Source organism: Danio rerio, chromosome 5 (genome assembly GCF_049306965.1).
Source record: "Danio rerio strain Tuebingen ecotype United States chromosome 5, GRCz12tu, whole genome shotgun sequence".
Lineage (NCBI taxonomy): Eukaryota > Metazoa > Chordata > Actinopteri > Cypriniformes > Danionidae > Danio > Danio rerio.
Genome location: NC_133180.1, coordinates 63,857,985 through 63,871,181, shown reverse-complemented (window position 1 = coordinate 63,871,181; position 13,197 = coordinate 63,857,985). Strand labels below are relative to the sequence as shown.

Here is a 13,197-nt window from a genome sequence, read left to right as displayed (position 1 = left end):
GTCATAGAACAAAATGTGACAGTATCTTGAGTTTGTGTTGGCCATGAACCTTATTATTTAAGGACAGTGGTGGCTGTCGAAACTTAACTTGATTGTGCGCGGTCGGTTTATGTGTATCATGTAGAGTTTATTCCAAAGGTAAGTTTTTTTGTGTTAGAGTATATGTAGAGAAAAAAGGGTAAAAGAGTTGTAAGGAATGTTGTTGTTTTGCAGAGCCTGCTAGCTGCTGCTTTGTTGTAACGAGTGGCATCTGACCTTATTCGGACTTCGGACGTAAGTGCCTCGGATTCCATATCATCGCTGGCCAATTCATGTGCGCTGCCTGTGTGATTCACACAGAGTCTAGTTGTCACGGTTGTGGATCTATCTGCTCTTCTATGATGTGTCTGCGTGGTGCGATTTGTTTATTTGTGTTTGCAGTGTGTGTGTGACCAGTGTGTGTGTGCTTGTCTCTGTGTTTGTGTGAGAGTCGCGTGGCTGTCAGTGTTGTTGTTGTTTTCATGTCATCAGCTGGGCGGTCACATGATCATGGTCATCGGTCGCCTAGCACCGCTCAGCTGATTATTGCGCTCCAGGTGTAGCGCATTACTGTGGCTATAAATGTTCAGCGTTCCTGTTTCACCTTGTCAGTTCGTTGTCCTCACTTGTCTCTGTGTCTTTGTCAGGCTCTCCTCGTTGAGTTCGCTGGTTGAACGCTGGTTGAAGTTTTTCCCCAATGAACTTTTGATTCGCTCTGTTGACGGAGATTGAAGATCTCCCCGATGAACTTTTGATTCGCTCTGTTGACGGAGATTGAAGATCTCCCTGATGAACTTTATTCGCCCTGTTGTCGGAGAACTATTTGTTCCTTCATCTTCCTCTTGTGATCACCTGACTTCCAGCCAGCCAGCTTCTCTTTGTTCTGTGCTCTCTTCTGAGTTTAATAAACTGTCGCTTGCATTTGGGTCTTCACGTCTTCTTTGTGACAGAACGAACTGACCAATATGGACCCAGCAAGCACTTCGGAGATCCAAGAGATTTTGTCCCGCTGCGCCGCTCGCTTAGATCATCAGGATCAGCAAACGAAAGTCACCAGCCAAGCCATTCAAGCTCTGGTGAACCAAGTCTCCGAACTCACCACCCAAGTTCAGCGTCTCAGCTCAGGTCTCGCCGCCGGATCCGCTCTGCCGCCTCCTCCCGTTGATCCACCAGCCCGTCCAGTTGTCAGTGAAAGCCGCTCCAGTGAACCACGATTACCTCCGCCGCAGAGTTAAGCGGGCGAACCCCATCTATGCCGAGCCTTCCTAGCTAAATGCTCACTGTATATCGCTCTCCAGCCTTCTTCTTTTCCCAGCGAGCAGAGCAAGGTGGCATTTTTGATTAATCTGCTCACAGGTAAGGCGGCATTATGGTGAACTACGGTATGGGAGAACAAGAACCCTTGTTGTAACACTTTCAAAGCATTTTCAGACGAACTCAAGGTGGTTTTCGATCAAGCAGCTTCAGGCAGAGAGGCGTCCAGAAAGCTGGCAGAGCTCCGTCAGGCTGATCAGAGCGTCGCGGACTACTCCATCGAGTTTCGCACGCTGGCAGCGGAGTGTGGCTGGAACAGCGAGGCGCAGTGGGACATGTTTTTTCATGGTCTAGCGGAGCACATTAAGGATGAGATCTACGCGTTGGAGTTGCCTAAAACGCTTGAAGGACTCATCAATCTGGCGGTAAGAGTGGACAATCATCTTCAACGTAGGGGATTTTACAAGGAGCCCCGCCTTCAGCGTCTGGCTTCGCAGCCCTGTGTTCAAGAGGCAACGCCCACTGAGTCGGAGCCCAAACTCATGCAGATGGGAAGGTTTCGTCTGTCTTCGGAGGAGAGATGTCGTCGACGTGCTGGGGGGTTGTGTATGTACTGTGGAGTTGGGGGTCATTTTGTGGCTTTATGTCCGGCCAAAAAAAATAAGCCATCTATGGGTAAGAGTTTATTGGTGGGTGAAATTATGCCTAAAAGGAACTCTCCTAAATGACTTCCTTATCTATCAAACTGTGTTTTAATTCCATTTCTCACACATGCCACGCCCTCATCGATTCCGGAGCCGAGGGAAATTTGAACTCATTACACTTTTTCTCACTGACACCATTGATACTTCTGTCATTCTGGGACATCCATGGTTAGTGTTACATAAACCTCACATTAATTGGGGGCATAATGCAGTTTTCTCTTGGAGTGAGAGCTGTCATGAATCTTGTTTATTGTCTGTTTGTTCTAATGTTCCTTGTTCTGTGTTTCAGGAGGAGCAGGTGGATCTATCAAACGTGCCCCGTGAGTACCATGACCTGAAGAGAGTGTTCAGTAAGTCTCGGGCTGCTTCTCTACCTCCTCACCGTCCCTATGACTGTGCTATAGACTTATTGCCAGGTACGTCTCCCCCTAAGGGCAAGTTATATTCGCTGTCTGTTCCAGAGAGGGAGGCTATGGAGAAATATATTTCTGATTTTCTAGCAGCCAAGATCATCCGCCCGTCTTCTTCACCGGCAGGGGCGGGATTTTTTTTGTGAAAAAGAAGGATGGTTCTCTTCGTCCGTGCATTGACTATCGAGGGCTGAACAGCATCTCGGTTAAGAATACGTATCCTATGCCGTTGATGTCTTAAGCCTTCGAGCGCCTGCAGGGGGCGATCTTTTTCACAAAATTAGATCTCCGCAATGCTTATCATTTGGTTCGCATAAGACCCGGGGATGAGTGGAAAACCGCCTTTAACACCCCTAGAGGGCATTTTGAGTACTGCGTTCTGCCCTTCGGCCTTTCTAATGCTCCGGCTGTTTTCCAGGCACTCGTCAATGACGTGTTGAGAGATATGATAGATCAGTTTATCTATGTCAACCTGGATGACATTCTGATTTTTTCTCACTCTCTCCAGGAACAAGTTCAGCACGTCAGGCGAGTGTTGCAGAGGCTGTTAGAGAATGGGCTTTATGTCAAGGCGGAGAAATGCGTTTTTCATGCACAGTCGGTTCAGTTTTTGGGGCATATCGTGTCGGTCGAGGGGATGCGCATGGATCCAGAGAAGATTCAGGCTGTGGTAAATTGGCCAACCCCAGATTCCCATAAGGCCCTGCAGAGGTTCCTGGGCTTTGCCAATTTTTACTGGCGTTTTATTCGCAATTTCAGCCAGCTCGCCGCACCTCTGACTAATTTGACCTCCTCCAAAACACCATTCAGGTAGTCTAACGCAGCCGAAGCTGCATTTTCCAAACTGAAGGGTTGCTTTGTTTCAGCCCCGATTCTCATAGCCCCTGATCCTTCTCGGCAGTTTGTGGTGGAGGTTGATGCGTCTGAGGTCGGGGTCGGAGCCATCCTGTCCCAGCGCTCTGCCTTGGACGGCAAGATTCATCCCTGCGCGTATTTCTCACATCGTTTATCTGCTGCAGAAAGAAATTACAACAGTGGTAATCGAGAGTTGCTGGCCGTCAAGCTTGTGTTGGAGGAGTGGCGACATTGGTTAGAGGGTTCTGGGGTGCCTTTTATCGTTTGGACCGATCATAAAAATCTTGAGTACATCAAATCTGCCAATAGACTAAACTCTTGGCAGGCTCGGTGGGCATTATTTTTCGGACGATTTAATTTTTTAATCTCGTACAGACCAGGTTCTAAGAACATCAAACCTGATGCGTTATCTCGTCTTTTTAATCGCTCGGATCGTACGTCATCTCCAGATCCGGTGCTTCCACAGAGGGTTTTTGTGGCGAATATTTCTTGGGAGATCGAGTCGCGGGTTCGCACAGCCCTGGATGGGGTAACGCCCCCGATCGGATGCCCGCCGAGTTGATTATTTGTGCCAGAGGATCTACGGTCCGACGTTATCCGGTGGGGTCATTCCTCCAAAGTAGCCTGTCATCCGGGGGTGAGTCGCACATTATTTGTTATTAAACAAAGATTCTGGTGGCCAGTAATGGCTCGTGATGTGCGCGATTTTGTTTTGGCTTGCTCTGTTTGTGCCGCTTCTAAGTCTTCCAATCGCCCACCTGCTGGACTCCTTCAACCACTGTCAGTGCCTTCGAGACCCTGGTCACACATCTCGCTAGATTTTGTTACAGGTCTTCCATCTTCTAACGGCAACACGGTGGTTTTAACCATGGTGGACAGGTTCTCGAAGGCTGCTCATTTTGTCCCTCTGCCCAAATTACCTTCAGCCAGAGAGACAGCGGTTGCTGTCATTGATCACGTCTTTTGCATTCATGGCCTCCCGACAGACGTGGTTTCTGACAGGGGGCCTCAGTTTGTCTCTAAATTCTGGAGACAATTCTGTCGTTTATTGGGGGCTACTGTTAGTCTGGTTTTCATCCCCAGAGTAACAGTCAGACCGAGAGAGCCAATCAGGATCTTGAGCGCACATTGCAATGTTTGGTCTCGCAGAATCCATCCTCTTGGAGTCAGCAACTTTCGTGGGTGGAGTACGCACATAATTCGTTACCAGTGTCGGCTACGGGCCTCTCTCCGTTTCAGTGTAGTCTAGGTTACCAGCCACCAGTTTTTCCCAGTCTGAAATCCCAAGTCGCGGTCCCCTCCATTCACGCCTTTGTCCAGAGGTGCCGCCGCACCTGGAACAGGGCCAGACAGACCCTCCTCCAGGTGGGGGAGCGCACTAAGGCTAAAGCTGATCGCCACCGGTCTAAGCCTCCCGTTTACGTTGTCGGTCAAAAAGTGTGGCTTTCATCTAAAAACATTCCTTTCCGCACCGTTTGTAATAAGTTAGCTCCTAAATTTATTGGCCCTTTTACTGTCACTAAAATCATTAATCCTGTGGCGGTCCGCCTCAAATTACCTCCAGCGTACAGGAGAATTCATCCCGTGTTTCATGTATCTAAAGTAAAGCCCGTTTTTCATACGGCAATTAATCCGCCAGGAGGCGTCCCTAGGGGAGAGGGTAATGTCACGGTTGTGGATCTATCTGCTCTTCTATGATGTGTCTGCTGATGCGATTTGTTTATTTGTGTTTGCGGTGTGTGTGTGACCAGTGTGTGTGTGCTTGTCTCTGTGTTTGTGTGAGAGTCGCGTGGCTGTCAGTGTTGTTGTTGTTTTCATGTCATCAACTGGGCGGTCACATGATCATGGTCATCGGTCGCCTAGCACCGCTCAGCTGATTATTGCTCTCCAGGTGTAGCGCTTTACTGTGGCTATAAATGTTCAGCGTACCTGTCTCACCTTGTCAGTTCGTTGTCCTCACTTGTCTCTGTGTCTTTGTCAGGCTCTCCTCGTTGAGTTCACTGGTTGAACGCTGGTTGAAGTTTTTCCCCGATGAACTTTTGATTCGCTCTGTTGACGGAGATTGAAGATCTCCCGATGAACTTTTGATTCGCTCTGTTGACGGAGATTGAAGATCTCCCCGATGAACTTTATTCGCCTTGTTGACGGAGAACTATTTGTTCCTTCATCTTCCTCTTGTGATCACCTGACTTCCAGCCAGCCAGCTTCTCTTTGTTCTGTGTTCTCTTCTGAGTTTAATAAACTGTCGCTTGCATTTGGGTCTCCACGTCTTTGAACATTGTGACACTAGTGTGTTGGTTACTTTCTTTGAGTGATGTGATTTTTGTATCATCATTGAGTGTCATTTCATTTACTATTTTTTCCTTTGTATGTGTTGCTGTTGTTTCTATTGTTATTGTTGTTATGGGTTCGACCGTGAAGCGCTGAAACCCTATTGTTTTTGTTGGAATTTTTATTTATTTATTTATTTTTTGTCTGTCTCAATTGCTATTGCCCAGGCCAAACTATAAGGTCTAGAGGCTTCAAACTTGGCCAGATGGTAGCAGTCCCACATTGCTACTCAGATCCAAAGATAGGTGACGCTACAGCACTTAAAAAAAAACATGTTTTTTAGTTTTAGGACGCCATTTGTAAACCGGTTGTCGTAGACTCAAATAATTTACATATATGGAATCTTTGGGTTTTTGCAAAGTCATTTAGATTTTCTCTGCGACGCACCCTTATTCTGCTACATCGCGATATGTCTGAAACCTATTTTTGCGAACTAGTCCTAGGTTTTTTTTAACCGATTGGAATTAAACCAGTGTAGAAATGTTCTCTGGACACTAAATATCAATAGTTATTGAAAATATTGAAATTTTCATTTTTTAAGCAAAACAGTAAACAAAAAGTTCCATGCTAAGTGTAAGCTAAATGTTAATTGTAGCTATAACTTTTAAACTGATTGAGATATTATCACCAAACTTGGTACAGATGTATAAGGTCAATTTAAGGTCACAGTACAAAACCCCCAAACTTTGGCCACATAGGGGCACTATAAAGCTTAAAAATCATAAAAAAGATTTTAAACTTACAACCATTAGTCCAATCAGCTTGAATTTGGCATGTCTTTGACCAAGTTGTCATGACACTATAAAGATATTGGCATATCTAAAAAAAAAAATAGCTGCCATTAGCTAATTAAGATTGAGCAGCCATTAAACAAGGTTAACAATGAGTGATCAGAACGAAACTCAGTGGGCATGTTCGACTCATGGTCCTAGAGGTCTGTAAGAATTTTGAAAGAAATCGACCACTAGGGGTGATTTTGTGTTTTTTGAGGTTTTAATTGATTGGTTATTTCAGTTTTGCAAAGCCGCACAAAATACAAATATAATATGATCTGCTCATACCGAACACTTTGACACAAACATAACTGCTGTCAGTCATACAGTTCATTAAATATCAATTAATATATGAAAAACCTACTTTTACAAACTAGTACCTGTTGTTTTGCTCAATCACCATGAAACCAGTATTGTATAAATCTCTGGATCCACTGCTGTAACTCAAACCTTCCATTAATTATTCACCATTATTCAAAAAACTACCTTTGGGAACTCGTTCCAGCTTTTTTGCTCAAATTTAACAAAACGAGTGATGTCTGGACTGTATAAATCAGTAATTATGAAAAACAATTGAACTTTCCTCTTTATATAAATATATCTAGCTCATTTATGCAGAGTGTGTGTTTGTATGCTTCTGCAAAGGGTCTAAATGTACATTACAAATTTAAGCTACTAGATGACAGCACAAGACCTCATAATGTTGGTTCAGTGTCACTAAAATTCAATTTAGCTAACAACTGCTAAAACCTTAGCTATTCAACTAGCTAACAATGTTTATATATATATATATATATATATATATATATATATATATATATATATATATATATATATATATATATATATATATATATACTATACTACACCTGCCTTATCTGCATCTGAGCTAACTTACCTGAACTGTCTTTATCAAATGTCCAGTCTGCATCCTTCTTATGGTCACTAAAACCCATCTCATCCTTACTTTCATCTGCAGGAAGAGCCAGTTCTGTCCTTTTCTTCTTTAAATTACTATAGAACATGGTGGTGCTCGCTAATACACTCCTCCCTGTATTTATATCTATTCAAAAGTATCATTGCCATTAAAACTAGATTTTATCCATAATGCAAATGTCATTCACATATGAATAATCAACTTTATATTACTAGCATTTATGTTGTTATTGTTCCAACCTAAAAGTTTACAGCTGACCTTGCAAGCTAACCCATTGCAATATTGCATGTTCTACTATTGCACAGTGTTGCCATTTGGTAACACACACATTTGATCGATTTACAAAAAACTAATTTGATTAAAAAAAAATTGAGTTGTGAATATGTCATCATATCTTACTGGAGGTGATGTTTCAGTTTTTTTTTGTGTATCTGACATAATTTGATCCTTTGTTTTTATTGACATTTATATTTGCATTTAGAAACTACTCATACTAAACGGCAGTCTGTTAGAAATTGTGCTACAGAAAAACGCTGGAAGTCATGTGAATTAACCAAAACACATCATTGGTTACTTTAAGGTCTTCTCTTTCCAACATAAAAAATAAATAAAAATAATATATATATATATATATATATATATATATATATATATATATATATATATATATATATATATATATATATATATATATTATGTTGGTCTAAAAGAAACTGTGGCAGGGAAATGAACATTAGTATCATGTTACCATATGGTTACGCCGTGCAGTAGAGGCTTAAATTTTGGGTCCTACATCTAAGCTGCTTAAATGTCAGTTAGGTTGCCAAATGCTCGACCCTGTCAATCACCGCTTGCGGCTATATTTAGTGGTATTTTTATTATTTTGAGAAGTTAGTGTTGTTGTTATGATTGGGTGATGATGTGACATTACATGCTTATTGGTATTGCCCAGTCCAGTTGGGTTTGGTGTGCATCTTATATTTTGAATTGTGTGGTTTGTGGTGTATACAATTTATCATATTTTTTTTGTATTGGGTTTGTGATTTTGTTTCACTACGTTTATGGATCATACATAGTGGTTCATTTTTTGTATGCTAGAGTGAGACACATTGAATAACAACAAAATATAACAACTGATAACTAATTTCTTTCTTTTTTTGTTATTTTTTTGTTGATTTGTGTGTGGGATTTTTATTTGTATAGTCTTCCTTGTATTTATATGGATATTGCTTTGATGTTTTTTTTTTTCTTGTATTTTCTTTCTGTTGTATGTTGTTCTAGAATAACCACCTAAATTGCTAAATTTTCTGTAGTGTATGTGTGTGAATAAATGTGCATGGATGTTTCCCAGTGATGGGTTGCAGCTGGAAGGGCTACTGCAGTGTAAAACATATGCTAAATCCATTCATTCAATCATTCATTAAATGATTAATCAAGGTACTTTGCCGAAAAGAAAATGAATGGATACAATCCAGGATAGCTCCCAGACATCCTTTTTAGACAGCTTCCTCTTGCTCCCACAATTAGTCCTGTTAAATGTGGTCCATCCTTCTTGGTGGTATGCTGATATTACCTTGGATACCGTGGCTTTTGATACATCACTTAAATTTGCACCAACAGTTTGTCTTTTTTTGAACTCTGTTATGTCCAAAGTCAAGAGTCCAAAAGTCCAAAAACGAAAATAAAACTTTTAAAACCTTTAAAAAAAAAATTAAAACCTTCCATGTGACTTCAGTGATTTAACTGTAATCATAAAGCTCCAAGAACATGTTTGTGCATAAAAAAACTGCAAAAACGACTTTGTTTGACAATGTTTTTTTCTTTTTTCGTCAGGGTGCTCATTTTCTGTGCACTGTTACATTCACCATAAATAATGGCTAAAGTATATTCTACATTTGAAATTGAATTAACCATGATCATTAAAAAAACAAACAAACAAAAATAAATAATTAAATAAAAAAATAATAAAAAAAACGTTTTATATACTGTGGCATGAAACAGTTTTTAAAAGTAACTAGTTTATTTAATTCACTCCATTTTCTTTGGCTTAGTCCCTGCTTTAAATAGCTTTTGGAACCACTTAATGGTGAGTAAGAAGTGACAATATTTACATGTTGGGGTTAACTACCCCTTTAAAGGATAGTCCCAAAAGTCTCAATGCAAAAATAATATTTTATATTATATTAATTATATTATATTATATTATATTATATTATAACAAAGCACATGGCATTGTGTTGTTACAAGTCTTTGAAAATATTTACTGCATTAGGGTTGGATAGCAAGTAAGTACAAATTGAAAGTACAATTTAATAAGTCAGTAAAACTGAAATATACAGCGGTTTTAAAATTAAAAAAAAAGCAAAGAACAACCAAACAAACAACTTCTATATAATAACATTAACCATACAAATAAGCTTAAATCTTAAAATCAAGGAACTTCAAATGCTTTGGACAAAGTTGCACACAAACCGTGTGAGATGCTCATATTCCACACGAGGCATATTAAAAGGTATTCCCTGCCAGAAATTCTTTCAAAAACTTTAAAACACAAAAGCAGGTGCATACAAAAAACATAGTTATCCCTGTAAACTGTGTTGGCCAATACACTAAATATCGCTACATATCCATATCAGAGTTGACAATTTCATTGACAATATGAGCACAGCAAAAATAATTAAATTTTCAATAAATCATACAATTATCCCATCAAATTATCATTACATCAGTTAAGGCAAGAGTGAAAACAATAATAAAGCATGTAAACAATGCATACAAATATGAGTGGTCTTTGTTTTTAGCTGTGTGCAGTTTTGTTTTAGACGCATTAATCCAGATTTGAACCTTCATCTCCAACAAAACTGGCGCAGAGATTTTTGCTCAGAAAGTAAAATAAAGATTCAAACACCTTAGAAGCTCTGCTGAAAATGCCGAACATGTTATTTATAGCAAAATTGCATATCTAAACAGTGTGCTGTAGCATATTAGAGCATTTTCCCTTCAGTAATTAGCAGTGAAACTCTTTTCACAAGCCCTTGAACATTAGACCAGGAGAAGCAGAAGTAGTTCTGTGTTCTGCCTCTAGATTTAGTGCAGGTTGTAAACGTTACAGAATGAGTGCTTTTTTCCATCTGGTAGGATATGAAATTAAGCTGCTGCTTCTGGATGTGCTACTTCAGAGGGACTCAGTGATGGTATGAGGCGGTGTTCCAGCGATACCACGATCTGAGGAAAAGAACAGTTTTTTCATCAGTTTTACTAGTTCTTCAAAAGACACAGTATACTTTAAAGAGTCCCTATAATGGGTTTTTAAAAAATGCAATGTGTAACACAACTCCAAGTGAAGTGAAATATCCAGCTGAGGCTTAAATCTGAAAGTGCACCATGTTTCAAACTATTGATTCATCTATAAAAGAGTCGACTAGTGGTTCGAATTAATTGTCGCGGTAACGAGTCTTTAGCCATGCTGGCATGATGTGGATATGGAACTTAACGGGTCGCGATGTTGCTATCATTGGTGACTCCATCGTTCACCACGTCCGTGCTGCTTCCACTTAAAGTAACAACTTACGCACCTCACTACTCCCCTGGTGCTCGCTTTAAGAATATTTTTGCCCAGGTATTTACTATCCTGAGCACTGGCTAGAGCCTCCGTGCTGTCGTCCTTCACGTAGGGAAGAACAACACTTGGCTGTTGCAGATGGAGATCCTGAAGAGGGACTTCAGGAGCCTGATCGAGATGGTTCATTGCACCTCACCCACCATGCAGATCATCGTTTCTGGCCCACTTCCTACCTACCTCTAAGGAAATGAAAGGTCCAGTAGACTTTTTACTCTGAATGAATGGCTATTAACATTGTGTAAAGAACAAAAAATGCTCTTTGACAATAACTGTAATCTTTTCTGGGAGCGTCCTAGGCTTTTCCGTGCTGACGGGCTGGAGTAGAAAACTGGCTGAACCAAAATGACTATTTTAGTTTAAATGAAGCAACCCCTCCAGGATTCGCATATAAACATAAGGTTTGTCAAACTGGTCATGGTTGTGGAGTTGCATCAATCTTTAATTATATTCTTAATGGTAATCAGAGAAATGGACTTATGTTATGCTCTATTATGAAAAATTAAAAATGTTATCTCTCACTTTAGTCACCATATATAGACCCCCAGGAAACTGAATTTTCTAAAAAAGTTTTCTGATTTTATTTCTGACTTTTTAAAACTGATAAAATACTAATTGCAGAAGACTTTAAATCCACATAGATGACAATAATGACACATTAGGGCTCGCGTTTATTGATTTACTACATTCACTTGGGATAAAGCAAAATGTTGGCCTTGTTGGTTTACCCATTGTTTAAATAATAAATTAGATCTAATTTTGTCTTATGGAAGCAGTGTGAACATAAACAGCATCTTTGAATGTAAAATGCTCAAAGTTTAATGCAAGGGGGGACCTTGGTTTTTTACAGATTTAGTTTAGCAAAGCCAAAAATTAACGAATTTTGTAGACTACAAAAAAATACTTCCGGGCCTTGTGAGATCTCAAAGATACTTTTACCACACACACACACTGCACAGCTAAGGGGTATGACCAGGGGCCTCATGTATCAACGCTGCGTACGCACAAAAGCTTTGCGTACGCCAGGTTTCACGCTCAGAATCGCTCACGTTTGGATTTACTAACAATGAACTGAACGTGGGAATGTGCGCAGGTTCACGGCAGCTTTCTGGCAGGCGTACGCACATTTTTTGTGCGTGTCTATTTTATTTCCATTGGCGACTCCTAGAGGCAGTTGTGTTAAATTCTTCTCTACAAAGTGTCTGATCCTTGCAATGGCAGCTGTATGAGACGGGTTCATCTAGCAGGTATATAAGGTTTCCATACCATACAGTTGACCAGCTAAACATTAAAGCACAATTTGCAGCGGTCGCCTGTTTTCCCAATGTAATCTGAGCTATCTACTGCACACACATCGCTATAAAGACACTATCTGAAGATGAATTTGCATACGTGAATCAGAAAAATTTCCATTCAATAAATGTGCAAATAAAATATGATGCACAAACTTATTGATGATTCCTACTTGTCTTTCTCTTGATAAATAGTGGGCAAAATCTGATATGTAGCGGAGGAAAAAAGAAAGAATTCATTAGACGCTGGATTCGAGCCAAGTTTATGCTCAAACATATCAGTACATGATCACATGCTTCTTATGAGGTGCGACACTGAGACTGCTAAGGGTACTGCAACATTTTTCAGTTATAAACCACACTATTTCTTTTTTTAAATGCACTCAGTGCGATGTTCAGACCCAACTGTGTTAACCGTATCAGCTAAACTCTCTATTTTTTACTACTCTATTTTTTTCTTTTGTTGTTAATTCCGGACAACAAACTTGCAAATAACACCGCTTTTCTCCGGTCTACCTCCGAAAGCAGCACCTCCAATTCACATTCTGTTCAAAGTTTCTCTTTTTGCTTGATTTTGCCGTTGCTTTTTCGTTGGGTTTTTCTATTAGCATAGTCATTAGCATATTCATACGGGGGAGGAGGCAGGGAGGGGTTTTGCGCTCGTGCATGTTGCGCTCAGTTTCACGTTCACTCAGATGTACAAAAGAATATGCGTGAGATTCGGCGTACGCAGTGTTTCATACATCTGAATTTTTTTCTGCGTACGCACATTTACAGCTTTGTGCGTACGCAATGTTTTAGTAAGATTTCCACGCAAGTCTTAGTACATGAGGCCCCAGAGGCGCTGTAACATTACAGCATAGAAAGAAAATGCCACCCTGCTATTTCCACAGAGCTTCTCTGTTTCTGTATTTGGGCTTCCCAAGGACACAACACAGAGACAGATGTGCTTACAGTTTAATATTAATTATGTTCCAGAGAAATATAAAATACAAAGCAAGCAT

General features: G+C 40.4%; 1 protein-coding gene across 5 annotated transcripts in view; it reads right to left on the bottom strand.

Moving 5' to 3' along the window:
• Nucleotides 1-9,514: 9,514 nt before the first annotated feature.
• The window catches only part of pou2f3 (POU class 2 homeobox 3), a 57,273-nt gene continuing 53,590 nt past the window's right edge, over nt 9,515-13,197 (bottom strand). For 3 of the 5 annotated variants that reach the window (XM_005171993.6, XM_005171994.6, XM_017356085.4), the window contains one exon: nt 9,515-10,507. In XM_005171993.6, the coding sequence (XP_005172050.1) occupies nt 10,468-10,507 (40 nt within the window). In that variant the 3' untranslated portion in view covers nt 9,515-10,467. 5 annotated transcript variants of the gene reach the window in all.